Source organism: Paramormyrops kingsleyae, chromosome 3 (genome assembly GCF_048594095.1).
Source record: "Paramormyrops kingsleyae isolate MSU_618 chromosome 3, PKINGS_0.4, whole genome shotgun sequence".
NCBI classification, from domain to species: domain Eukaryota; kingdom Metazoa; phylum Chordata; class Actinopteri; order Osteoglossiformes; family Mormyridae; genus Paramormyrops; species Paramormyrops kingsleyae.
The window spans coordinates 12,624,288-12,651,657 of record NC_132799.1 but is presented as its reverse complement, the minus strand read 5'-3'; the positions used below and the strand labels follow the sequence as shown (position 1 = coordinate 12,651,657).

At 48.9% G+C, this 27,370-nt stretch overlaps 1 protein-coding gene and 1 long non-coding RNA gene across 6 annotated transcripts; one reads left to right on the top strand and one right to left on the bottom strand.

The window, feature by feature from the left end:
• The first annotated feature begins 2,035 nt into the window (after nucleotides 1-2,035).
• ptpn20 (protein tyrosine phosphatase non-receptor type 20) lies at nucleotides 2,036-20,586 on the top strand. Of its 5 annotated transcripts, XR_011989483.1 has the most exons (17): nucleotides 2,036-2,406; nucleotides 3,345-3,542; nucleotides 10,778-10,815; nucleotides 13,684-13,770; nucleotides 14,302-14,366; nucleotides 14,523-14,675; nucleotides 15,231-15,369; nucleotides 15,442-15,521; nucleotides 15,674-15,738; nucleotides 16,183-16,319; nucleotides 16,833-16,984; nucleotides 17,197-17,287; nucleotides 18,107-18,444; nucleotides 18,570-18,785; nucleotides 18,907-18,969; nucleotides 19,380-19,530; nucleotides 19,635-20,586. XR_011989483.1 is itself a non-coding variant. In XM_072709629.1 (16 exons), exons 1-16 carry the CDS (start codon nucleotides 2,051-2,053, stop codon nucleotides 19,473-19,475), a joined length of 2,271 nt encoding a protein of 756 aa, XP_072565730.1. In that variant the 5' UTR covers nucleotides 2,036-2,050; the 3' UTR covers nucleotides 19,476-20,586. The 5 variants fall into 5 exon arrangements, 4 of the variants coding, with proteins under 4 accessions (XP_072565730.1, XP_072565729.1, XP_072565731.1 ...); XM_072709629.1 differs by having other exon boundaries at nucleotides 16,836-16,984; nucleotides 19,380-20,586; XM_072709628.1 differs by having other exon boundaries at nucleotides 19,380-20,586.
• LOC111850323 (uncharacterized) lies at nucleotides 3,712-10,737 on the bottom strand. The gene is made up of 2 exons (XR_011989484.1): nucleotides 10,555-10,737; nucleotides 3,712-10,328 (listed from the first exon to the last, which is right to left on the bottom strand). It is a non-coding gene; the product is annotated as an uncharacterized lncRNA (long non-coding RNA).
• Nucleotides 20,587-27,370: the final 6,784 nt, after the last annotated feature.

Below are 27,370 nucleotides of genomic sequence, written 5' to 3'. Positions count from 1 at the left end.
ATATCCCTGCATTCTCCCATTGCACATCCATGTTTTTTTTTTACGGCTGGGGTTTTTTCTGGCCACTGGAGCAGCAAACCCTTGTTCCAGGCTGTCAGTGATGAGAACCACTGACTCCCTGTGGGTCAGGGAACCCCCATGCAAGAGTGCAGCTCCACAGTCGCTATGGAAACACCCTTATGTGTCAAGACCAAGGACTACAGCTTTGTGTCAGACGGTAACATTATTTGGTGATGATCAGAGAAACCTGTCATAATATTTGATGTTTAATCTGACAAGGTTTTTATTTTAACTTCTTGTGAGGGTCTCTAACTGCTGCGTATTAAAATGCAGTTTTGATTTAAATTAAAATCGCCACTCCTCATTATAATTTGAACAAGGCTAACGCCCTTTTGGTCAGTCACTTGCGGCACAATCGATGGCAGCATTATGCAGACACAGTATCAGTGTATTTGCTATGAAGTTGAGATGTTTCCTCAGCACACCCTGTGGTCTTCTGATCATTGGCCCTGAAGGTGCCACCTCAGAGGTAACACTAAGGAAGCACCAGGGAATGTTGGGCTTCAGCTTCCTACTCTGCCGGGCAGTTCCATCTCCACAAGGTGAAGACCCCAGCTCTCCTCAGAGCCTCGTCCGTATCAGACAGCTGTTTCCTGGCCACCCAGCCCACCAGCGTGGCTTGCTAAGGGAAGGGGATGTCATCCTAGCAGTGAATGGGCAGTCACTGAAGGGCCTCATTTACCCGGTGAGACACACTTGTGGTGGATGTGCATCCCATCAACACGGCTGATGTGTGGTTCTCTAGACATGCCTCATTGTATCTATTTGTGATAATGGGAATTGTCCTGCGGTACGATGCTACAGTCTATCAGATTATTCATGATAATCCTCATCAAAACTGGGATTCTTGAAATTGAGTAGACCTGCCCAACTACCTGATCCTTTTTCCCCACAATGCTTTGTATGGACTTGTGAAGGAAGTTGTGCAGCTCCTGCTGAGCGACCCACTGGAGGTTAGGCTGTGTCTGTACCATCCAGCCCCCGGTGAGCTACCAGACATGGACTCCAGTGCAATGGTAAGCCCCCCCTCCACAGCCTGACCCTTTTAATAACTGTAATTCATATAAAAATAAGAGGATGTTCTCTTTTTCAACAGAGTCCTGTTCCTATCAGAGAGATCAGGTCCAGGTCCCTGGAGATCCACATGAGTGAAATCATCCATGAGTTTGGCCAGATCCTGCTCCAGGAGAGGTTCTCACGCCGGGCCAGTGCCCCTGGGCAACAGCAGTGGCTCTTGGAGCCCAGACACCATCTGGACAGTAAGCCAGAGGCCAACACCGGTTCATTCTCACCCTCCGGCAGCAGGATCAGAGACCGTTCCAGGGCCTTAACACAAGAAGTGGGGGAGGTCTTGACATCAGTGGTGAGACCCTGTGTGGTGACACATTTAGCCCAGGGGCAGGAGCCTGAGGATCAGCCATGAGCGACTGCAAATCCACCACAAACACGTCAGTAAGACTGCTGGGGTCAGAACAATGTTAGTCAGCCACACTCTTACTGTAATAGGCAGATGCTGCGGTCCACAGCAAAGCTGTGAAACATCTGCACCTCTCCTCACTGACATATTTCAGGGAAGAAAATGTGCCAAATGTCCACCTCAGTGTGATACAGAAGCATGTATTCATGATGGGGGCTGACCTATGACCCACGGCGCTGTGGAAAGTGTAGGTGAAGCTTGTTATTCTCAGGGATGCCCTCTGCTTTCAGTGGTCCTGGAGAGCTCACAGACTCCATGCTCCACTGCCTGGTCCAGAATGATCTCAACATCCGAGCAGATGCGGAGTTCCTGACCATCAGCCCCCTCTTGCACGGCTCCCCCAGCTGTGGCCACCTGCCCCCCCCTGGCCACGCCCCCTTCTCCACCTCCAGCCCAGTCCGTGTCTGTCACAGGTAACGATAAGTTGGGGGACCAAGATGAGGAGGAGGAAAAGGAGGATGGCGATGAAGACCATATGAGGGTGAGTTGCAGGGTTGATATAAAAAAAACTGAATGGACAGCTGCTTTTATGTCCAGGACGTCGTGGACAGCCCGGCCAAAGCAGACGGCCGAATGTGCCCAGTGGACAGACTCATCATGGTTTGTCTTTTGCTGGGTGGGCTGCTTTTGGCTTTAGGCAGTGGGGGTGTGTTGTTTGATTGCAAACTTGAAGTGTGTCATGGTCATGTTGCAGCTGAATGGTCACAGCGTGACCGGCGTCATGGAGGAGGAGGTCCTCAGCATGCTACGCTCGTCCGGCAAACGTCTAATGATGGTCCTGGGTCGGGCTGTGCAGAACCTGCGGGCCCCGCCCCCCATGGACAGCCCCCCAGACATAGTGCTGTACAAACAAGGCAGTGGCCACTTAGGTGGGTCTCGCAGAGATGAGGTTTCATAGGCGATGAAGCAAGGCTTCCAGAGAAGGTGCATCAATGGCCATGGAGAACACGTGTGTGACCTTTTTCAGGCAAAATGTCACCCAGAAGTCAAGTCAGGTCAACTGGGGTTTCATGGTCATGGTAATTGTAATCAGTACACTGCATGACGTGAAACAATGTTCCCCAGGCTGCAGTGCTACATATATACATGAAGTGCATTGATTGATAGGACAAGTGGAGGAAAAAAAACAACATTGACACACAATGTAAAAGTAAACAATGATTGGATGTTCAGAAGGGGCAATGATGGAAGCAACAGAGCTCATCAGTGGTATGTAACAATAAATAAGGATTATCCATCCATCGGTAACCGCTTGTCCTATTCAGGCTTGCAGGGGGTCCAGAACCTATATAAGCGCAAGGCAGGGAACAACCCAGGATTGGGCACCAACCCATTGCAGGGCACAGTCATACATAAGTCACTCACACATGCACACTTATGGGTAACTTGGTTTTTAGACTGTGGGGGAAAACTGGGGTTTTGATAAATAATGAGTATCAGTAACAGTGGCTGTAACAGCACTAATGGTAATAAAGTAACAAAGTGCTGGTAGATGGTTAGTGTAAAATGCAAATCTTTGAGGGGGGGGGGGAGGGGCAGCAAAGAGTTCAGAGGCAGGATGGCCATGGAGAAGAACTCAGCAATCAGCCGTCGGGACAGCAAACCGTGAGAAGATCCTGTCGGCACATCTCTAACATAAAGGGCTTTTTAAAGAAGCTTCTTAACCCTAAAGTGCTGCTCCTTCCTGTGTTTCACCAGCTGCCATGTGTTTGTACTGAGCACTATTTTAATTCCCGGCCCCCTGATTTCCCTGGAGGGACCGTCCACCTGACCCTCATCGCGGCTCCACCCTCCTCTTGCCCCGCAGGCATCAAACTGGCCGGGGGGGTTGGCAGCCGCTGGCAGGCCATCTATGTACAGGAGGTGGTGCCCCATTCCCTGCCAGTGTGGACGGCACCATCCAGCCCCGTGACAAGATCCTCTACATCTGCGGGAAGTGCACCATGGGAATGACGCTGGAGGCCTGCGAGTCAGCCCCGCGCAACGTCAAGCTGAAGGCCACCAGGTCCGGGCTGTGTCACATGACCCAGTTCAGCTTTGCACATTGATCAACCAGCCCGGTTCAGAGGTCACATGATTAGGGCCCATAACAGTGATTGTTCTGCCCTCTGCATCAAACGCCTTGCTTGACTCGGCAGACAGATAACGTTTCCCAAAGACAACAGACTCCGAAGGAAGAGATAATTGTTTATCCTTTACTGTTGCTTATGGAATAACGTAAAACTGCAAAAATACACAAATTACAGAACGGTAAGTATACAAAAATAGTGATATGTACACGCACAAGCACAACTGGGGCATAAACCTAGCCTTAAGCTTCCCTAAACCATAAAGGTAATACGATCGTTTAAATAAGGAATAAAGTTACATCCAACATGTAAAATGACATGGATATAGCGTATGTATACGTAAACATAAGTAAAATAATAATTGTACAAAGTCTACCTACCGACTGTGCCTTCTAATCAACTTAAATCAGGGAGCGATGACAGTCATGACAATGTGCTCTTTCGTTACTGCTAGACTCACATGTTTGACGTCATCAAACAAGGACACTAACGCTAAGTGTAGTACCAATCTTTGTCCAGAAGGTGTCACTAAACTACAACTTTATACAAGGTTAAATGTGATTAATTCAATAGAACACCACACTCCCCGTCTGGTATGCCAAAATACCAAACTCCTTCCTTTTCCCTTTTAATTGTTAACATCCCGTGTAGGATCTTCATGGAGGAGTAGTATGATCTCATTAATTGGTCTGAGAAACACTTTGGGTCCATCCTTCCCAATGATCTTCACTTGTACTTTCCTGACTCGTCCATCCTGACTGGGGTAAGCTTCTGTTATGATACCTAAGGGCCAGTCATTCCGTTTGGACTGAGGGTCTTTGAGCAGGACTATACATCCTTTGGAGACGTTGGGTTGTTGATGTTGCCACTTCCGCCTGTACTGTAGTGTGGCGAGGTACTGTTTGCGCCATCTGTCCCAAAACGTACTTGCAAGACTTTGCACCATACGCCACTGTTGTTTATATAGATCAGGCTTCTCAAAAATCCCAGGAGGAAGTAAGTCGGTGCCGGACTTTTGGGTAAGTAAGGTTGCTGGTGTCAAGATGAAAGGATCCGCCGGATCAGACGACACAGGTATCAAAGGTCTGTTGTTTATAATGGCAGTGACTTCTGCCATAAAGGTGGAAAGTACCTCATGAGTGAGACTGGAGGATGTCATCTGCAGGAGCATGGCATCCAAGATCTTACGAGTGAGACCAATCATCCTTTCCCACGCGCCACCCATATGCGATGAATGGGGAGGGTTGAATGTCCATGCACACCCCTGATCCGACAGGAAACGTCCCACTGCCTTTTCATCCACATTGGAAGGTATCTGTAGCTCTTTACAAGCTCCAATGAAATTAGTTCCTCTATCCGAGCGAATCTGCTTCACTGGGCCCCGGATTGCCAAGAACCTCCTTAAGGCATTAATGAAGCTAGAGGTGCTCAGAGATTCAATCACCTCTATGTGAATGGCCCTGATACTTAAGCACGTGAATAACACGGCCCATCTTTTATTTACTGCGACGCCACCTCTTGTTTTTCGAGCAGACACTGACCAGGGCCCGAACACATCTATTCCCACATGTGTGAAAGGCGGCTCTGCACTGAGTCTGTCTTTGGGCAGATCTGCCATCTTTTGAGTTTCACAGCCCCGCCTGAGTCTACGACATACAACACAGGAATGGATGAGACTGCTAACCCGCCTTTTACCTCCTATTATCCAATAGCCGGCAGATCTTATCGCACCCTCTGTAAGGTGACGACCTTGGTGATGAATTTGTTCATGAAAGTGTCGTATCAGGAGTAAAGCTACATGGCTCTTACCAGGTATGATGAGGGGCCTCTTTTCTCCAGAGTTTAAATCTGCTTTGACCAGACGACCACCGATCCTTAAGAGACCACTTTCATCCACAAAGGGGTCTAGTTTCTGAAGCGTGCTAGTTTTTGGAAGCGATTTGTGCTGTTTCAGACACTGCAACTCTTCAGCGTACATTTCCCGTTGTATGGCCTTCACAACAACTTCTTTGCTCTGAAGTAATGTGTCAGCACTCAGGGGCAATTCGCAACAGTGCCAACCCTTGCACGTTGGAGTGCTGTTGTTTGGGTCCTGCTTGTAAGAGTATGCAATGTGAATCAACTTGCCTATAGCTCTGATCAAACGACTCCAGTCAGAAAAACGTTCAAAGCGTTTCGAGACAGTGGTGTTCAACACTGTTACATGTGTACGAATTTCTACATCCTGATCCGGGTCGACAAGTGCATAGGGATCTTCAGCGACAGTCTCCGTCTTTGGTCGATGCAAAAATGCAGGTCCACTGAACCAGATCGTGTTTTGCAATTTCATGGGTGCTATGGGCCTTGTTGCAATATCCGCAGGATTATGCCCTGAACTTACATAATGCCACTGTTCTGGAGTAGAGCTTCTCCGAATTCTCTGTATACGGTTGCTCACATAGACATGAAACCTGCGCTCCTCATTGTAGATATAGCCAAGAACAACTCGACTATCTGTGTAGAAGTTTACCTCGTCAAACTTAACAGCAATCTCCTCAGTGATGGTCTCCATCATGTCCACGGCCAACACTGCCGCACATAATTCCAGTCGCGGTATAGTGAGCTCTGGTCGTGGAGCTAACCTTGCTTTGCCTGCGATGAACCCTGTATGGCAGTTACCATCTGAGTCAACTGCTTTTATGTAAGCGACTGCCGCAATTATTTTCTCCGAAGCGTCAGAAAACACAGAGAGCTCTGTCAATTTGGCATCTGACAGTGATGTTGATCCATAACTTCTTGGCACTTGCACATGTCGCAAATCTTGCAGAGAGCTTTTCCATGTCTCCCACAGCTCTTGATTGCTCACAGGCAATGGTGAATCCCAGTCGGTAAGGTTTGCGGTCAATTCCCTCAATAGTACTTTGCCCTGAACTGTAACCGGAGCCACGAATCCTAACGGATCGTACAAGCTGTTTATCACCGATAGCAGTCCACGTCTAGTACAAGGTTTCTCATCATTTTGAACTTGGAAGTTGAAACAATCCGTATCCAGATTCCAAAGCAGGCCAAGACTGCGCTGCATGGGAAGTGAATCGACTCCTATATCCAGTTCCTTTAATGCATTTGCATAATCTTCCGATGGAAACGCTCCCATAACTTCCTTACTGTTTGAAGCCAACTTATGTAACTTCAAATTGGAGTCAGCCAGCATGTCCTGTGTCCGTTTTAGCAAGCTGATAGCCATTTCTGGAGTGGGTAAGGATTTCAGTCCATCATCCATATAGAAGTCTTGCTCCACGAACTGCCTGACATCTTGACCGAACTCCCTTTCTCCCGTTTGAGCTGCACGCCGAAGACAGTAAATGGCCACTGCGGGAGATGGGCTGTTGCCAAATACATGCACCTTCATACGGTATTCGGCGAGTTCGTTCTCTGGGTTATTTTCATGGAACCAAAGGAATCTCAGGTAGTTCCTATCTGCTGGACGAACTTTGAAGCAGTAGAACATTTGCTTAATGTCTACCATGAAAGCGACAGGGTCTTTGCGGAATCGCATGAGAACTCCAAGGAGACTATTATTGAGGTCTGGACCTGACAAAAGAACCCCATTTAACGAGACGCCTTTATACTGAGCACTGGAGTCAAAGACAACTCGAATCTGGGATAGCTTCCTGGGATGGTATACCCCAAAGGAAGGCAGATACCAACACTGTTCATTAGGGCTGACTGGAGCAGCTATCTCAGCATGATCATTTTGGAACAGACCTCCCATAAAGGCTACAAAGTCCTTTTCCATATTTGGCTTCTTTCTAAAAGAACGCTTAAGCGCATTGAGACGTTCCACAGCTTGTGGACGGTTGTTTGGTAGATATTGTCTTGGCTGCTTGAATGGGAGTGGGGCAACCCATGAATTTTCCTCGTCTTGGTAGACTTCACTGTCCATAAATTGAAGAAATAATTTGTCCTCGATAGATAGAGCTATTTTCTCATCATCCTTTGTTCTCTGAAATACATCCCATTCCTTTAGACCTTGAATGCTCTCCTTGAACCGAGACTCAGAAAGTGATACTCTTTGCGGTTTCTCCTTTATGTTAAAATTATTAGGACATGGATGAAAAAGCGTGCACTGTCCATTTTCCAAAATGTTGGTGCGATAAGCTTGAACAAAGTTAGGTTTGTGAATTTTCCCAAGGCACATGTCCCCAATAATTACCCACCCTAAGTCCAACTTTTGTGCGAAGGGGGCATTTGGTGGACCATTTACTTGTTTATGGGCTTTGTGGACCCTGATAATATCCCTGCCTAATAACAAAAGAATCGGAGCATGATGGTCGAGGTGTGGGATGTACCTTGCAAGATGTCTTAAATGCCTGTGCTTACTGATCACTTCTGGATTGGGAATTTCCGAGCGGTTGTCTGGAATTTCATTGCACTCAAGAAGCACAGGTAAGGGTAAGACTACGCTTCCATCCAGAGATTCCACTTGAAAGCCTTGAGCCAATCTGCCTTCGGTTACCGTCGTACCTGCACATGTTTTGAGGGTGTAGGCTATGCTACATTCCGTAATGTCAAACAAATCGAAGAATTCTGGCCTTGCAAGTGATCTGTTGCTTTGGTCATCTAGTATGACATATACTTTGATCGCTTTCTCTGGATGGCTTCCAGGATAGACCTTCACTAGACAGACCTTTGAGCAAGAACGTGGAAGTTGACTATTTCCACATACCTCTGTACAAGCTGAAGACACCTCTGATACCACAGGACTGTCTTCATTTATCTTTCGCATCTTTGCTACCAGGTGATCAGGAACAGTCGCCCATGGTGCTGGGCCTGGATGAAGCGCCGCTATGTGGGTAGTGCTTCCACATTCTGAACATTCAATGGCCTTGTCGCAGTCTTTAGCCATGTGTAAAACGGAGCTGCAACATTTGAAGCATATGCCTTGCTGTTTGAGCAATAACCTTCTCTGTTCCATAGGCTTCATCCTGAACCCTCTACATCTGGGCAGAGGATGAGGTTTCTCATGCAAAAAGCAATGTTTAGCAGGATTTATTTTATTTTTGGATTCGGCGGCGGCCGATGCATTTCCAGAAGAAACCTGGGTCTTGTGTGTTGCGACAGCTCTGGGAAAACCCGATTTATTTAACTGTTTGTTTGGTCTGCGAGACTCTTCCTGCCCGGTCATAAGGGAGAAACTTGGATCATTGCGCATTTTTGCTTGCTGACATACAAAGTCTACTAAGAACTCAAAAGGTGGGAAGGAAACACTATAGTCCTCTTTATATTTAGATCCTACTGTGAGCCACCTCTCTTGTAAGTTATATGGCAATTTTTGTATAATTGGATTTGCGCCTCGCGCTGTATCTAGATAGGAAAGGCCCATCAGATCCCCGTCCTGCATAGCCGCTTGAATCTCCCTAAGCAAATCTCCCAGCTCCCGCAATCTGTAATTGTCTCTGTTTGATATTCTTGGAAAGTTCTCCAGTTTCCTGAAGAGAGAACTTTCTACCATTTCCGGTGAGCCGTATGTTTCAGAAAGCCTTTTCCAGATAAGTTTGAGCCCTTGCCCTGGGTAGTTAATGTGGACGGCTCTAATGCGTCTTGCGTGCTCGGCTGACTCACATCCCAGCCATCTTACTAGTAAGTCCATTTCCTCGCTTGGAGAAAGGTCAAGGTCTTTAGTAGCATTCAAGAACGATGCTCTCCATGCTCTGAAGTACTCTGGTTGATCGTTAAACTGTGTAAGGCCAGTAGACACTAATTCACGTCTTGCAATGAACCTGACTACATCAGACATTTGATTGTTGGCATACAAGTTAGTACTTGGCGTTGTTTGAAAAAAGGCATGTGGCACCTGTCTGTCTCTGCTCCTCTCTCCACTATCTTGACCCGCTGCAGCATATGCATGAGGACCGTCCTTTGGTGGCTGTGAGAATGCCTTACGTCGACTAGGAAGTGTAAAAGGTATACCAATCGGCTGAGAAATGGCAGGGTTTTGTATGCTCCCTGCGTTTACTGCCTGAAAGCTGGATGGAGTGGCATAGAAAGCACTCTGGCTTTCCTGCGGCACATAAGATGGAGTAGTCTGTGGTGGTTGCTTTCCTGAAAACCCTTTGTCTTTGTTATCATAAAACGGGCCATCCAGGACTGGCATCTCAGCTTCCTCCTCACTGGCTATCTGTTTTAAAACGTAAGCCTGCGTGCGTTCCGATTCATCCTCTGTAGATAGTTCCGTTAAACTGGATTTTCTTGCGCTTCCTAATTCTGCAGCTGTTTCTAAAGCCTCTGCCTTCGCTTGTACAGCGGCAGCTCTCTTCTCCAGTCGTAAAGCCTTTAATGAAACCTCAAGTTGCACTTGTTGCATTTTCAGCTCACTTTCTCTTTCAGCAAAGGCCATCTCTGCTTTAGTTGCTTCAGCCTCTGCCCTCGCCATTGCAGCAGCAGTGACCACCGCCGCCGGGCCACGTGAGTAATGTGACGAACATGAAGCCCTCGACGCCCGCCAACTTGATCCAGACTTGAAGCTCGGGTCGGACATTGCTGACGCCCATGAACTGACTTGCTCCCCGCCGTGGAGTCATAAACTGGAAGTTGATCACTAAAGATAGTCGTTTTACTGTTCTGCCCTCTGCATCAAACGCCTTGCTTGACTCGGCAGACAGATAACGTTTCCCAAAGACAACAGACTCCGAAGGAAGAGATAATTGTTTATCCTTTACTGTTGCTTATGGAATAACGTAAAACTGCAAAAATACACAAATTACAGAACGGTAAGTATACAAAAATAGTGATATGTACACGCACAAGCACAACTGGGGCATAAACCTAGCCTTAAGCTTCCCTAAACCATAAAGGTAATACGATCGTTTAAATAAGGAATAAAGTTACATCCAACATGTAAAATGACATGGATATAGCGTATGTATACGTAAACATAAGTAAAATAATAATTGTACAAAGTCTACCTACCGACTGTGCCTTCTAATCAACTTAAATCAGGGAGCGATGACAGTCATGACAATGTGCTCTTTCGTTACTGCTAGACTCACATGTTTGACGTCATCAAACAAGGACACTAACGCTAAGTGTAGTACCAATCTTTGTCCAGAAGGTGTCACTAAACTACAACTTTATACAAGGTTAAATGTGATTAATTCAATAGAACACCACAGTGATACTGTGTTTTGTGCAGGGATGACAAGCCGGTGGTACCCAGAGGGAAGAGGAACGGTGATTCGTTTGGTTTCATTCCATCTACATACTGAGAACAGAGCGTCTGTGGACATGTTGGTGATTCCATGTGATGAACCCTGGGTGGATCCCAGTATACAGTACTGTGCAAAGTTCTTCGGCAGGCAAAGGAAATCATGTATAAACAATCTTCATACAGATGTAAAACTATGATATTATGTCTGTCAGCGTTTGTCAGCTTGGCCATTTCAATGCTCTCCTAAATTCACCCCAGTATTTGCAGCAACTGTCCAATTCACCCCTACACTTTTTCATTTGACCGCTAGCACACCATTAATTAATGAACTTATTAAGTGAGCTGGTGGTGAAATTCAATGAATACATGGAATGGCTGAGGTGCCCCTGAGGAGAGTTTTGAGAACTAATGCGGTGTTCATCTAGCCGTCCAACTAGATATGAGTAACTTTTTGGAGAGCAGAAAAAATTCTTGTTTTTATTGTGTTAGTGTAAAGTACCTCACTAGGAGGGAGCAAAAACATGGGCTGTCTGTGGGTCCCCAAGGACTGCATTAGGAAATACTGGTCTACACCAAATTCCCTGTGTGTCTCTTTAACCTTCCCCGAGGTTACTTAAGCACTTGGGCTGTCAGAGGCATGTCGGGTGGGGGATTCAGGCGGGCAGACACATCCAGCCTAAGTCAGAAGTGACAAGCATTAGATCCAGAGCTGCTCCGCTGCCTGCCATCAGCGAATGCCTGACTGACTCTCCATCGCGATGTGTCAGCTCCCATTAGGGCAAGAGCGTGGGCACAGCCACATTCACTGGGCCTCAGCAGGCGAGTCAGAGTGCGGGTACAGCCACTCTCATGGGCCTTAGTAGGCGAGTCAGAGCACGGGTACATCCACTGTCACGGGCCTCAGCAGGCGAGTCAGAGTGCAGGTACAGCCACTCTCACAAGCCTTAGTAGGCGAGTCAGAGCGTGAGCACAGCCACAGTCACAGGCCTCAATAAGTGAATCAGAGCACAGGCAAAGCCACAGTCAGCACAGTCACAGGCTTTAGTTTGACCTCTCTCTCCTGTCTTGAGACCTGTCCTATCTCTGCCATCTTGAAGCCTAAGCTCTCACTGCCATCCTGAGGCCTGTTCTCTCTCTGCCACCCTGAGGCCTGTCCTCTGTCTGCCATCCTGAGGCCTGTTCTCTCTCTGCCACCCTGAGGCCTGTCCTCTGTCTGCCATCTTGCGGCCTGTGCTCTGTCTGCCATCTTGCGGCCTGTTCTCTCTCTGCCACCCTGAGGCCTGTCCTCTGTCTGCCATCTTGCGGCCTGTTCTCTCTCTGCCATCCTGAGGCCTGTCCTCTGTCTGCCATCTTGCGGCCTGTTCTCTCTCTGCCACCCTGAGGCCTGTCCTCTGTCTGCCATCTTGCGGCCTGATCTCTCTCTGCCACCCTGAGGCCTGTCCTCTGTCTGCCATCTTGCGGCCTGTTCTCTCTCTGCCACCCTGAGGCCTGTCCTCTGTCTGCCATCCTGCGGCCTGTTCTCTCTCTGCCACCCTGAGGCCTGTCCTCTGTCTGCCATCTTGCGGCCTGTTCTCTCTCTGCCACCCTGAGGCCTGTCCTCTGTCTGCCATCCTGCGGCCTGTTCTCTCTCTGCCACCCTGAGGCCTGTCCTCTGTCTGCCATCTTGCGGCCTGTTCTCTCTCTGCCACCCTGAGGCCTGTCCTCTGTCTGCCATCTTGCGGCCTGTTCTCTCTCTGTCACCCTGAGGCCTGTCCTCTGTCTGCCATCTTGCGGCCTGTTCTCTCTCTGCCACCCTGAGGCCTGTCCTCTGTCTGCCATCTTGCGGCCTGTTCTCTCTCTGCCACCCTGAGGCCTGTCCTCTGTCTGCCATCTTGCGGCCTGTTCTCTCTCTGCCACCCTGAGGCCTGTCCTCTGTCTGCCATCTTGCGGCCTGTTCTCTCTCTGCCACCCTGAGGCCTGTCCTCTGTCTGCCATCTTGCGGCCTGTTCTCTCTCTGCCACCCTGAGGCCTGTCCTCTGTCTGCCATCTTGCGGCCTGTTCTCTCTCTGCCACCCTGAGGCCTGTCCTCTGTCTGCCATCTTGCGGCCTGTTCTCTCTCTGCCATCCTGAGGCCTGTTCTCTCTCTGCCACCCTGAGGCCTGTTCTCTCTCTGCCATCCTGAGGCCTGTTCTCTCTCTGCCACCCTGAGGCCTGTCCTCTGTCTGCCATCTTGCGGCCTGTTCTCTGTCTGCCATCTTGCGGCCTGTTCTCTCTCTGCCACCCTGAGGCCTGTCCTCTGTCTGCCATCCTGAGGCCTGTTCTCTCTCTGCCATCTTGCGGCCTGTTCTCTCTCTGCCATCCTGAGGCCTGTCCTCTGTCTGCCATCTTGCGGCCTGTTCTCTGTCTGCCATCTTGCGGCCTGTTCTCTCTCTGCCATCCTGAGGCCTGTCCTCTGTCTGCCATCCTGAGGCCTGTTCTCTCTCTGCCATCTTGCGGCCTGTTCTCTCTCTGCCATCCTGAGGCCTGTTCTCTCTCTGCCACCCTGAGGCCTGTCCTCTGTCTGCCATCTTGCGGCCTGTTCTCTCTCTGCCATCCTGAGGCCTGTTCTCTCTCTGCCATCTTGCGGCCTGTTCTCTCTCTGCCATCCTGAGGCCTGTCCTCTGTCTGCCATCTTGCGGCCTGTTCTCTGTCTGCCATCTTGCGGCCTGTTCTCTCTCTGCCACCCTGAGGCCTGTCCTCTGTCTGCCATCTTGCGGCCTGTTCTCTCTCTGCCATCCTGAGGCCTGTCCTCTGTCTGCCATCTTGCGGCCTGTCCTCTCTCTGCCATCCTGAGGCCTGTCCTTTCTCCCATCCTGAGCTGTGTCCTCTGTCACCTTCTCTGACGGCTGTTCTCAAACTGTACCCACTCCCAGGGCTGTTCCAGTGGAATAGGCATGTGACGCTGTTCTCCCGGTTTGAGGATCCAGGCGTTGCAGAGCAGGATGTGACCTGTGACGACAGTAAGGACACCTTGATGCCTTTCTGGCTGGGATTGGTGAGGTGGGGGGGATTAATTATTAGTGAAGCTGCAGACCCCCCACTAGGGTATTACGGCACGGTGCTGCTTGCAGTGGGAGCTGTCCTGTGAAGCATGTCACCAGTTGCTGGGAGACGGCTACCCTGGGGGTAAGTGTCCTCAAGGGGCACACAGACTCAACCGGGAGGGACGGCAGTTCACTGTGCAGTGCTGCTCTCCAGATATGGCCGCAGACTGGCGATGGCACCGTGAGTTTGGGACTCTTACCCCTAAGGCTCTGAGCTATTCTGGGCCTTTTTTTGGAAATGCATATTAGCTTAGATGAAGTGGGCAGGTTGTGCTGTTTGTTGTGAATATTAACTGTGGGTGGCTGATTTTGTCTCAACCCAGCTGCTAAAAGCTTGGTCCTGTTCTGTTGTGAATTTGTGTACTATTTCTCAGCTTTGTGAGATCAGGCCTTAGTGTCAGTCTGAGCGGGTCTCCAAGGAGCCGCCCCTGTGTTTGTCTTCTGCAGGGAATGCTTTACCTGGCAGTATGGAGAGACTCGGACGCAACCTCCCGCCAACCTCAGCGCAGCAGGTGAGAACTTTATCTGTCCTTAAGATCGGCATGAATATTTCACCAGTCTGTGTCTGCCAGTGTAGGGACCTATGACCTGTCCTCAGGGATGGAGTCTCTCATCGAGCACTTGCTCTACCTTACAGTTCTTTGCTCTGCCCCCCCATCTCTGTTTAGAGCCGCATCTACCAACTGGAGTTCCCGAAGCCTGAGACAAGGGGGCTGGGCTTCACCCTGACGAACGGGAGCTCCCTCAGAGTGAAAGAGATCAGACCTGGGAGCATGGTGGCGCTGGACGGCAGGCTCCTGGTGGGAGATGTGCTCCTGGAGGTACCCGGCCATCAAAGCTTCCTCAAGCTGCCAGAGGAACATAGCTGTGGGGGGTTATGCTTCATGGCTAGTAGGATATGTAGAGGCAGGAGCTGTTCATGAATGGAATAAAGGAGCTGAATACAAAAAATACTGTTTAATTGGAAACATATTCGACCATCATTCTGTAAATTTCTGCTACTTTACAATAAGACTACGCTTATAAAGGGTTTATAAATGGTTTATAACTGGGTTATTAGGTTTGTAAATCATGAGCAGACAGTTATAAACAGTTATAACAGCTTATAACACTTTTTTAATTAATGAGTTACTACCATTTATAAGTGGGAAAAGGGAGCCTTATTGTAAAGTGGTACCATTATTATTATTATTATTATTATTATTATTATTATTATTATTATATTATGTGCCTCGAAGTTGAAGCTGATTCCTTGTGCCTATAAATTCAAGGAACTCGTGTCTTTATTGTTATCATACATGGTAGTATTACGAGAACTCCTGCAGAATGCCTTGTCTTGCCTTCATTCTGGCTGAGGATGCTTTGCTCTCTGCCAGGTGAACGGCATTATTGTGTCGGGTCTAAGGCGCAGCAAGGTGCTGCAGATCCTGTGGGCAGCCGAGGGCACTGTGCAGCTGACCGTACACAGAGACAGCTGGACCGTGGCCGGTCTGGAGCCTGAACATGGCCACCCAGGTCAGCTCTTCGGGCATTGGCGAGACTTTGGGCGAGGTCCTTCATCCTACTGATGTGTGACTTTTTCCACAGGAATCACCATGGAGACTGACACAAAAGAGGAAATGACAGAAAGACGGGTTATGGGAAGATTCTTGGAAAACTCTGGAGAGGTAGAGCGGAAAGTTTCCACCCAGTGCTACAGCTGCAGCCTGTAATGCCTGATGATGTCATCTTCACCCTCATTCTCCGCACTGATGACATCATCATTACCACCACAGTTTGGTAACATCCAAAATGCTGACCTTTCACTTCTGACCTGCAGGAAAGTCCAAACAGCTCCTGTCTCCCACTGTACATGCTTGACAAGGCCCAGGAAGCCTGCGACAGGTACCACACAGCCGCAGAGGGCAAATAATTATACCATAATGTGTGACTTTTACTTTAATTAAGGAGTTTATGGTTGATTTATTTCTATTGGTTGTGTGTTTTTAGTTGCTTATCTTAATTTTCATGCAGCAAATAAGAATTGCATTGTAAATAGCAACAATGAGCATGATTACCTTAACTTTCAACTTAATACAGCTGCAGGACACAGGGTGACTTTAATCAGCTATTAAGTTATCCACAAGGGGGCAGCAGAGAGCCATTAATAAAATCCATCCTCCTTTTGCATTTTTTTGAGTCTCAGATAAAATCAAGTCACTGACCTGTAGTTACATATGGTTTACTATGAGCAGCTTTTCAGCACATTAGGTGGAAGAGGTGGCCTTGCATGACTGCCCTATGGAGGAATAACATCATTATTCCTGACTCTGCTCCACCTTGCTTCAGGAACGCATTTCTGTCACTGCAGCGAGATGCAGCCAGCAGACGACGCAAAGACCAAAGTGATGAGTGGAGCAGTGAGGATGAGGAGGGTGTGGGTGACAGTGATGAAGATTCATCATACCCTGACTCGCCTTTGACAGGTGGAGTGGATTAATGGATCAGGGCCCGGGAGCATATCTCCAAAAAAATATGATGACGTCTGAGTCCTTCATGGGTAGCTGGGCTGCTAATCAGTCCATTACCTGCCACTTCTTCACAAAGACTCTCTGATTGATAACAGCTGTGATTCCAGGGTGCTTCTTGGAGCTTTCTTGTAGAGTTTACCTCAAAAGCGAGAGAGATGATATGTGGGCGGGGCTTCTGTAGGAGCCTGCATATTTCCATGCAGGTTTCTTATCCCTACAAATGATAAACAAACTTACAAAACTCACTCAGTCCATGGGACACACATCCAACAAAATTTCTGTGCCCTTAGTGAGTTGAAATTGAACGTTCTTCCTTGGATTATGGTGAGTGAGTGTTGGTTCCAGGTACCATAACATATGATGAGGAAATCTGACTTTCGTTGACTGTTGCATCTCAAAAACAACAATCAAATGGACCGAGTGAGTTTCGGAAATTTGATCTTCAATTCTGCTTTTCTCACCGTGAAGCAGAAAACCCCATTGTGTCAGAGGAGGCCCTCAGCAACCTGGCTGTGACAAGCCCGTCTGAGAACAGCCAGTACTCCGGCGTCTGCCTCAGGGCCCTCATTCAGAACCTGCAGCACCAGCTGGACCAGCAGGATCTCATTAAGGAGTTCATGGTACGTGGCCCGATCCGACCCGGACCTGAGTTGACACACGGAGTTGGGTAACACTAGGAGCAGTGTACTTTTATGGCTCCTTGGCCACTTCTGTTCATCATAGCCAAGGAGAGGAATCGAGCGCCTGGGCCCTCTCATAGGCTAACAGGTGGCATGCCAGGCCTAACTCAACTTAATTCTTCGCACGGTGAACTTCCTGTTCTTCCCAAAAGGCCTTGGAGCACCTGAGACCTGCCGACAGCTGCCTTGTGGGAAATGCTCCGGAGAACCGGGAGAAGAACCGGTACCGAGACATTTTGCCCTGTGAGTTGCTGGCACGCAGCTCACGTTCCCCCCTCCATTGCACCCCCTGAAGTGAGAATCTAGAGAGGATATTGGGGCTTAGGCCTGTCTGCCTATTGAAGGTCCACATGAATTCAGTCTTCTGCACCATCAGCTAATGACTGATCCAGTGTAGGGTCCTAGGTACACAATGCAGGGAGCGGGCCCACCCACACGCCTCCCCGGTTCTCTTACAGCACATATCATGCTGCGTGTGTGTTCCGTCTGTGCTGCGGGGGTCACGCGCATTGCACATTCTGATAGTAAGGCCACTGTGGATCTGTACTGTTCACTGGCCTGCAGAGCCCTGCTGCTCTGCTTGTAAAACTCAACACCACCCAGAAGGAGAGGCTCCGTCTGCAGCCGGAGGGGCTGCGGACCACACTGAGGCACACGCACATCACCATGGAGATTTTGTCGGTGGGCCTTTCTCTGGGATTTGTCTCCGAGGGGCCTTTTCTGGAGGCCTGTCTCCGAGGGGCCTACTCCAGTAATCTGTTTCCGAGGGGGCTTCTCCGGAGGCCTGTGTCCGAGGGGCATTCTCTAGGGGCCTGTCTTCAGGAACTTGTCTCCGAGGGGCCTTCTGCAATTTGAAAAGGTTCTTACAGTCTTTAGATAATTTCAAAGGATCCCAGCAAATCCGGTAAGAATGAGCAACATTCCCATCTTACCCCGAAGGAATTTCTGCCACGTTCCAATATGCCCATGCCCGTTTCCCTCCAGCTTTTGTGCTAGTCTGAGCTGATTCCCTGTGTGATGCCCTTTGGGATGCCCCCCCCCTACCTCCTTGTGACCCCACAGACGATGGAACACGGGTGTCAGTGGGGGAACAGCAGGAGTACATCAACGCCAGTTACATCCGCATGAGCGTGGGGCCCAGCGAGCGGCTCTGCTACATCTGCACACAGGGCCCACTGCCCGGCACCCAGGCCTGCTTTTGGCAGATGGTGTGGGAGAATCGCTCAGATGTCATCGCCATGGTGACGCGGGAGGTGGAGCGCGGCCGGGTCAAGTGCCACCGGTACTGGCCCGAGAAGCTCCATGAGATTCTGGACACCGGGCGCTACCAGCTCATCTTGGGCAACTACCAGCGGCAGGACTACTTCTACATTAGGATGATCAAGATGGTGGAGAAGGAGGTGAGCTTGGAGTGCAGGCATGGAGCGCTGATGTGTGTGAGGAGGGAGCAGAGGATGCGGTGAGGAGATCCTCCTGGAGGTCCAGCCTTATCCGCTGTATTAATGACACCCCCTTTCTCTTACAGAGTGGGGACGTCCACCTAGTGAGGCACCTGAAGTTCACAGCTTGGCCCGACCACGGAGTGCCACGCTCCTGCCACCAGCTGGTGCGTTTTGCACACTACATGCGGGCCGTGCACCACACCGGCCCCGTCATTGTGCACTGCAGCGCTGGCGTTGGCCGAGCCGGCGTCCTCATCTGCACTGATGTCATCCTGGCCCTCATCGCGAAGGACCTCAGTGTGAGACGTCTCTCCCCAGCCTTTAGCTGCCCGCCCTGTGTCCCCCTCTCCCTCCCTAGAGGCCAGGCCTGGCTCTTCCGCTGCCAGTGAGTCTAACCACTGTGCTACTCTGCCTCTGCAGATAAACATCAGCAGCATTGTGAGGGAGATGAGGCTGCAGCGCCACGGCATGGTACAGACCAAGGTGTGTTACTCTGCAGTTCAGGCAGTGCAATGACTTTCTGAGGCATCCCTATAGAGATGGCTCTCTGCCTCTGGGTAAAGCATTGGTCCTTTAGACATCCCCAGAGCTCCTAGATCTCTAAAGGCCACACATATGTGTCCCTGGTCCATTAATGCCTGTACTCACATCCTGGGGGCCCCTAAATGCTGAACCACATGGAGCCAGAAAACAGAACAAGCAGCTGTTTCCTGGCAAATAGACAACGCAGATCATTTCAGGGTTCAGCCTAATTTCATTAGCTGTCCGAGGGGAGTTCTGCTTACATCAGCACAGGGCGCGTTGGGTTTCCCTTCCTCCAGACGGGCTGAGCGGAGCCCAATAAATCCAACAGTACTGCTCGGTAATGAACACGGCCTTCCCTCTGATTCCAGGAACAGTACCTCTTCTGTTACAAAGTCTGGCTGGACGTCCTTCAGAACATCCCGGCTCTCTGTGGCACCCAGTGGATCCAGGAAAAAGCCTCCTGAACACTGCTGGTTTCCCTGGCTACCTTCTCCAGCATTCTCCCAAAGAAGACACTTTGTATGCTTTCATACACACCCACACCCGTGTATTTTTATTTTTAATTTTACCCTCTGTAATCTGCCGCCTGAATCAGCGTGAACCTTGTCTGTGTTCTTCTGCAGGACGTCGTCACACTGACACACTTCGGTGCAGTTTGGCATTTTAGATCTTAGATGATCAGCCTTCAAGGGTCCATCAGAACAAAACTGAGTTGTTTTGATCACAATGTGAATATTTTACCTGCAGTATTCTCCTCCAGATAATGAGCTATATGTATCATGTGTATCGTGTTAGAGCTCTGAACAGATTCTAAACAGATGTGCTTTGGTGTTGTGGTTCATGAAGTATGGTTTGTATGTTTACATGAAAACTGGTCGGTAGAAGCGGTCTGTCCGTGAAAGAGACACTGTAAGTGCGGTGGGGGTGGTGGGACGCAGGAAATGGGCCAGACAGAACCACAAACTCCTATTACCGCTAACAGTAATGATAGGGAGGAATGTTTAATATTAGCATTTATTATCTATCGACAAACATGGCCGTCCTCAGGGGGCCTCTGTCCTTTTAAAACGGAAGGTGATTCAAGATCTGGACTCTGGTGTTCATCACTCCACACAGTAAATGTGTGTGTGTTTCTTCCACTCCTGTCTCTTCTCACACACTATAGGAAACGTATAGAAAATATTAACTAAGATGATGAAATGCAGAAGCACTGATATGCTGAAGTCAGGATGGAGGCACGGGTGAAGACCTGTTTGTAGGCCATGATAGCTGGACTGAACCAGCAGTGCAGTTCTTATTGTATTACATGGTAATCTCAGTTTAATCTGCTGTGGTTTTAATAAAAGCAATATAATAATGATCTATAAAATCTATTTATAGTCTATTTAAAGCTCATTTCCACCCCAAAAATCCATTCAAAGAAGATGTTTTACCTTCTTCCAGTAGAAGTCGAATCTGATTGATGTTTCCCAGTTTATAAATGAGTTCTTTGTTGTATGTCTCAGATGTTCTAATATAGGGATATATGCCTTTATGGTGCATGTCTGCATGCACTTGACTGTGGAGAATCTTCAGAGGGGCCAAACAAAGCGCTTTTCTGGGGTCTCCTTTTGCATTTCACAAGATTCAAGGTTTCATGCCATTAAAAATTCATACGGAAATATAAATCTGTCTAACGTTGAACTGCAATTGCTTGTCTGGATAATTCTTATTTATTCACTGGATACTCCCCAGTATAACTCTCCATCTTAACCTTACTCTCCATTATAAAGTGCTATAAATAATAAAGTATGAGTGGAGTGGAAGGCCAGGTTTACTGGGTGGGGCTGTAAGGGAAGGTGCCACTGTTGGATTTCAGCTTAGTGTTTCCTGGCTGGGCCGTCTGTCCTACCTGATCGTTGTGTATCCCATCTAGACTGGCAGGCGGATCTTTGATGCATTAGTTGGGGAAGCCCAATGCGTGGAGCCGCACGCACCCAAACACACACACACACACACACACACATGTTGGTGTACCTATCTGAATGAGGACCGTCCATTCATTTCTATGGCAAAAACCCTAATCCCAATCACGACACCATTAACCTCTATCCATCCCTAACCTTAACCATAAGTAACCAACCCAAATACAAGACCTTTGGCATTTTTACTTTTTTGAATGCATTCACAGATTTTTATAAAACTGAGGTTATCCAAATGGGGACCCAAAATGATGTCCTCAAAAGTAGGGGAATTTCAGGTTTTACTACACTTTGGGGACAGTTTGGTCCTCAGATGTGATCAATGCAAACTCACACACAAACACACACACACACACCATTACAGCAGGATAAACACACTGTTTATTGTATCAGCATGGAAAGCACCAGGCAAAGGACCTTTCCTGTGCCTCCACTCGCTCATTCCCTTGTCATGGTTCACCGTTAGGTTCACTTCCAGCCATAGTGCTTTTAATTTACACTCGGTGTATAGGCCCCCAATCCACCCACTAAGTCCCTCTGATACAGTTCTCCCCACTAACACATCCTGTGAAGCCTGAACCCATTTAGTCCATATATGATTCACAAGGTCACATGACTCGAGGTATCCCACATGTGAACATGTGACCCAGGCGGCATGCAGGTGTCTCCCTAACCCCATTTCCCACTCTCAGGCCTCTACAAAAGGCCCCTGTGCTCCTCTGTGGGCCAGCCCAACTGCTGGGAAGGCCTGTTCATTGTCTGGCTCCCAGGTCAGAGCTGCTGGTGCCCGGTGTGGGAAATGAGAGGAATGTCTGCGCAGTGTGGAGGCCGAATCGATGAGGCTACGCAAGTCTCGGCAGCAGCAGTGGTGACAGCAGTGGCCCTGGCTGATTTACAGGCCCGGGCACAGCGAGCGGTGACCTCACAGCCCCCTTGTAAATCCACCGGTGCCGGGTTCACGGCACGGTGTAGACCTGCCTTGTTTCAGGGGATAGAGTGTAAAAATAACTTTCACAGAGTGCTGCCCCCATCACCAAAAAAAAAAAATACCACAGGACAATTCCCCTCACATTTCAGGTAGAAAAGCAGTTGTGGGCTGTTTTTTGACCAATGAATTAATATCCACCAATCTGCAGGTGTTTTCAGGCAGCTTTCCTCGAGGGCTGGCCCTTTTACCCAGACTCCTGTGCTGGGACAGCAGTGCTCAGACACCTGGAAGCCCAGCACACACTGGGGCCTGGAAACCAGAGGCTTAATTACGAATAAAAACAGCCTCAACCCAGCAGCCTCTCAGGTAGCCTGCAGGAGGCGCCGGTGGGCACGTGAGCTCCAACAGCAGCGTGCCTGAGTGCCTACTTCTGCGTCATCGTAAAAAATCTCTCTAACAATAATTTACCTGCCCCCCCAGACCCACCTCAAAATGACTGCAGTTCATGTTTTTCAAAAATTAACCACATTTATACTTGGTATATAACTGACCCATGTCTAGTGCCGATGTAAATACTTACCGGGTATCCCTGACATCCTAAGGAAATGTCCCTTAGTTCCACTTCGAGCTGTGGGTGTTTTTCCTTTGCTCTCGGTGATTCTGTATCTTCCTGTACAGTCGACATTTCACAGATCCATCCATTTCACTAGAGGATCCACACAGGCCAGGCAGCGCAGGCAATGGCCCAGGGCCCCAAGCTTGGAGAGGGCCCCCCGAGGCCGGCTGATTATGTCCACATTGCAACGACAAATCTGCTTTATATGTGCATTCTAGTGTTATGGTGTGTTTATTAAATTCTTTTTATTGAAATTATGAATTTAGACTTCAGGTCCCCATCAAACAGCTGCATTTCTATCCCAGGTGCTGGTTTTGAAATCCCACGGAATGTCAAAAAGTGAGACAGGCGATCAGGCCGGACAGAGGAATCGGGACACAGAAATTCTCATTCTCATCTCTGAACAGGGCCATGGACTGAGCGAGCCTCGCTGGAGTGAGGGTGGGTGGTGGAGGGGATAATCTGGCGAGTGCATTTTTGTTTATTTTTGCCGCTGTTGTCCATGTGAGGCCCCTTGGTGTCACTCTGGTGACAGCAGAGTAACAGAGAGGCTATTCATGACGATTTGAATGGAGGCTGCTTATCAGCTTTGGGGGGGACGGGAGGGGGTTTAACGAGTCAAGGAAGGCCAATTATGACAAGTCCGTCCTGGAGGGCTCAGCTCTAATTAAGCTAGCTGGGAATACGCTGTTTATGGGAAACATTTCTGGAGCCCCCATAGCCGTTTTTTTGGAAGGCTCTTTATAGGAAGCTGTTCCTTTTTTTGGGGGGGTTTTTGAGCGGTTTTGATAGCATTGGTAACCATTGGTTACACCTTAGAAGAACAACAACAGCCCCCAGAGCTGGGGAACCCCTTGGCCCCAGTGACCATTAACGCTCTCAGGCGCAAACGCTGAGGGGCGGACCAGGGAAAAGGCCCGGAACCGTCCCTGTTATGGCGACTTCATGCCACAGAGAAGAGGTCATTCGCTTCTCCTCAGAAGTCCAACTTCTCCTTCCATTGTTACATAGGAGGTAAGTCGCTGCATCTGGATGGGATCTATGAGTGACATACATCTCCCAGCTGAATGATTGATTAGGCCGCATTTGCATGATTGCAATTAGCGGAGATGATGGACAGTAATTGGATCCTGATGGATCATAAAGCTCTCAACTCACAGGATCAAAATCAATCCGCATTTCAGCTGGTGGCACAGTTACGGACACACAGCTCTTATGGAGTCATATGAAGTGCAGATGGAATTCGCAGGGCTCCTCGTAGCATGTGAGGTGAGGGTTAGGTTAGTATGGGAGGTTAACTAGCCTGTTAACCTGCTCTAACCTCTGCTCTCTCAAAACCTTGACCTCCAAGGGCAAAAAGTTGACCAGGTCAGGCTGACATTACTGGGAACCCCACCCTTCCCTCCACGACTTCCACCGTTAGACTCTTCTTGAATGTTTTCAGCATGAAATAGAACAAGAAAAATAGATCAGGCGGGGGGGGGGGGGGGGTTATTAACATTTTGGGAGGTGAAAGCTGAAAGCTGCTTAGTAAAATAAACAAACCTAAAACAAGCTCTTTTTCAGCATTAGTCCAAACAATTCAGGAATTTCAGATATATGCAAAGCCAATATGCATCAACTATGCATCAAAATACATATTGACGTAACTACTGGAATGAAAAGTGCTCATGTTTCAAAGTAGACTCATATTTCTTCCCACATTCTCCATACTCTCCCAGAAGGTCTTCTTACAGAAAAAAAAAAAAAGTTGAAAGACTCAGATGACCAGTTATGCATTGTGCAGGCATCTTGTTCTAGGATCTATGGGGGACAATACAAGAATGTAAAAAACCGTCTTAATTCCCCCTCTTTAAACCGTGGAAGGACTGCACTGTTTTATTTGACCTTTAGCGACTCGTCTTTCATTTTATTTACATGGTGCATTCTAATAGCTGCCTCTGGGGACCCATTCCAGGTAGTGGCGTAAATCACGAAGGGCTCCCCAGCTCCCTGCGGAAACGGCCATTACGGCCGTAACCCGGCACTCTCCAAGCCGCTCTCTCTCATGGGGGCCTCGCTCTCGGCGCCTCCATATTCTCAAGCGCGGCACACCGTGTGCCTCGATGACAATGACACTCAAAATATGAGACATAAATGACAAAATGCCCTGGCGCATGACATGAGTCATGTGGGGTCCCCCGGTGACACGTGAAGGACCTCGAGCTCTGGGATAACCCTGCTTAGTGAAGACAGCAGGAAGCACCCAAACAGTGCCTACAGAGTTAGCCAGCAGCGATGCAATTGCCCACATCCTTCTACACCACCCACTAATCCAGGTGAATGAAGCAGGTTGGCACCAACTCTATATTTGCATGTTTCCTAAAAACTGCACTGTCAGTCTCTGGACATAAAGGTTTGGGGTTGATTAAACTCCCCGAAAGTCAACTTGCATTCGTAAACTTTTTCAAAGCAAAGACAGGCATCTCAGCAGACCATGTAGTTCGGACATCTTCGCCTGTCTTTCCTCCTTTTCAGTGTGCATTGCTGTGTATGACCTTCGCCGGCGCTGCACTCCGTGTGATCCGAGCACGTCAGTGAGTGCTACGAGCGACGAGTTAATAAGGAGCCCTGTCAGCAACTGGCATCTCAACCCCCCCCCACCCCGTGTCTATCAAACCACTGTCCCGATTCGAGCACCGGCACCAGGATGACAGAAGCAGTTTAATCTGACAGCGAGGACGGCATTCCCTTCGTTAACTCTCCCGCCGTAAATTGGACTCCTCATCAGATGTGTAATTAGCACCTGCTCGTAATTCCGTAACCGGTGTCAGACTTAAAAAAAATGGATCGCCACGTTTATGGCGGAAGATGCGCCCAAATTGGAGAGCTATTAATGCGGGAGGCGGGAGGCTCGGCGCGGGCAGGCGTGCGGGTCGTTTGTCTTCATCAGAGGGGGCCCTTGGCCCCTTAATTGAAAAATGCTGAGAAACGTGATTGTCGAGAGCGATAATAATTCATTACAAAGGGGCAGACAAGCCCAGAGAGCCATTTGTATTCATTAATGTGCATTAGCAATTAACATGTGATTTTGACAGGCTCAGGGCCTGGGCCTTAATTCACGGTCGCTCGCCTGCGGGGTGGAAAATGGCGGCTGGCTTGAGAGAGCCGCCGATTCCAGACGGTGGACTGCATCGCTCTGCTCCGACGGGAGGCGCAGAAATAGGTCACTGCCGTCACGATAATGTCAAAGCGGTCCCAACTCGGGTGAGCGGTCCGCGGAAAGTCGCCTGTCTGACCGCTCCTGAGGACTCGGGGTTACAGATCAGCCACTAATGCGCCTTGTCACCGCGGAAAGTGAGGAACCTTATCAGATGGGCGCTGCCAGAGGTCGTTTGTCATCCCGAGTGATGGATCCTTGTCACATGACAGGATGCCGGAGAGGGGGGGGAAAGGACAGAAACAAAGGCTGTGAAAAAGAAAGGGGATAGCAGGGGGATGGAAAACAACGCCCATGGTGGGGTAATGTAAAACCCAGGGTTCAAGTTGAACACCCACCTTTTGTTCTACATACACGTATGTTTTTAATTCTGATCAGTTCATTAAATGAGTATAATGCAGCATATGTAAAGTATATCCTGTGAAATATACTGAGCGCGTTGGACCAGGGCTCTGCCTTACTATAGCAATGGAACCTTCTAGAAGATTCACCAAGCATAGGTCCATCCTCACCACACAGAGACTGAGGGTGTCTGTGAGACTCACCTACGACAGTGTCTCTTGATGGGAGCCCAAGACGTACAGTCTGGGGTGGCAGTTCAACTTACCAGTAGATGGCGCAAATAAACCTCGGGCACGGTCTCCTCTCCTCCCAGCCCTTCTGCCATTCATCTTGAGTACTGCAGACTGTTAGGTTTCAATGCTGTGAGCCATGGGCACAACGGCCCCCAAAGGGCCACTGTCCCCTGGCCTCACAGCACCAATTTGTATTCTTACAGCTGGGCAGGGAAACACTCCAATCACAACATGACAACCTTAACCCCTACTCAGCCCTAACCTTAACCATAAGTAAGACTTTTGGCATTTTTAGTTTTTTGATTGCATTCACAGATTTTATAAAAATTGAGCTTCCCCTTGTGAGGACCAATGCATGCATCCTAACAATGCATGACATTGAACTGCAGAGATCTCAGAGGAGAGCTGCACCACAATGGGAGAACATGCAGACACACGGAGCTCAGGCAGCCCCACAGCTGAGCAGACCATCTGTTCGATTATGATCCCAGGCGATGCTAGAAGATCCAGCTCCACTGTGAGATGCGGAATTTCCAGGAGGTGGGTCTGACCAGCGTTTGTTCAGGGATCTGAGTTCCTGCCTTGTCCATGGATAGATCAGAGGATGCTGCGCTTGACAGCAGCTTCACAATGGTTCTCCATGAGCTGGGTGGACTTGTGCTTCCCCTCTACAACTCAAACTCAGGCCCATTCGATAATACACGCAGTGGGACTCCAACACCTGAGAATGCGTACTGGTGCTGTTTAGCTCCTATAGCTCAATAAATAGAGCTATGTGCTAACAACAGAAAGGTCATTGGTTCAAATCCTAGGAGTGCATATAAAAGTTGTAAACCTTCCCTGTACTGTAAGTTATTTTGGATAAAAGATGTAAAAGAAATGTGTAAGTGTTTCTGATCGTCCACAGTGTGTTGAGACGTAAGCTTACTGATGGGACGTTTCAACGTGAGCTGTGATAGCCAGCACAAGAAAACATGGCCTGTTTCTGACGGAGTCCAGAGGCCTTTGCCTTGTCATTAACAACAGACGCTTGTTGGTATTTGGAAAGGCGTGAGGTGTTTCACTGGGCTGTAACTGTAC

What these genes read in the sequence shown, in the direction of transcription:
- ptpn20 (XM_072709628.1), top strand. Translation starts at nt 2,051, where the DNA reads ATGGACAGCTGCTTTTATGTCCAGGACGTCGTGGACAGCCCGGCCAAA. An exon ending in GGATGTGACCTGTGACGACA is followed by an intron (nt 13,771 to 14,301) that starts GTAAGGACACCT and finishes TGTCTTCTGCAG; the next exon opens with GGAATGCTTTACCTGGCAGT. An exon ending in GCCTGAACATGGCCACCCAG is followed by an intron (nt 15,370 to 15,441) that starts GTCAGCTCTTCG and finishes CTTTTTCCACAG; the next exon opens with GAATCACCATGGAGACTGAC.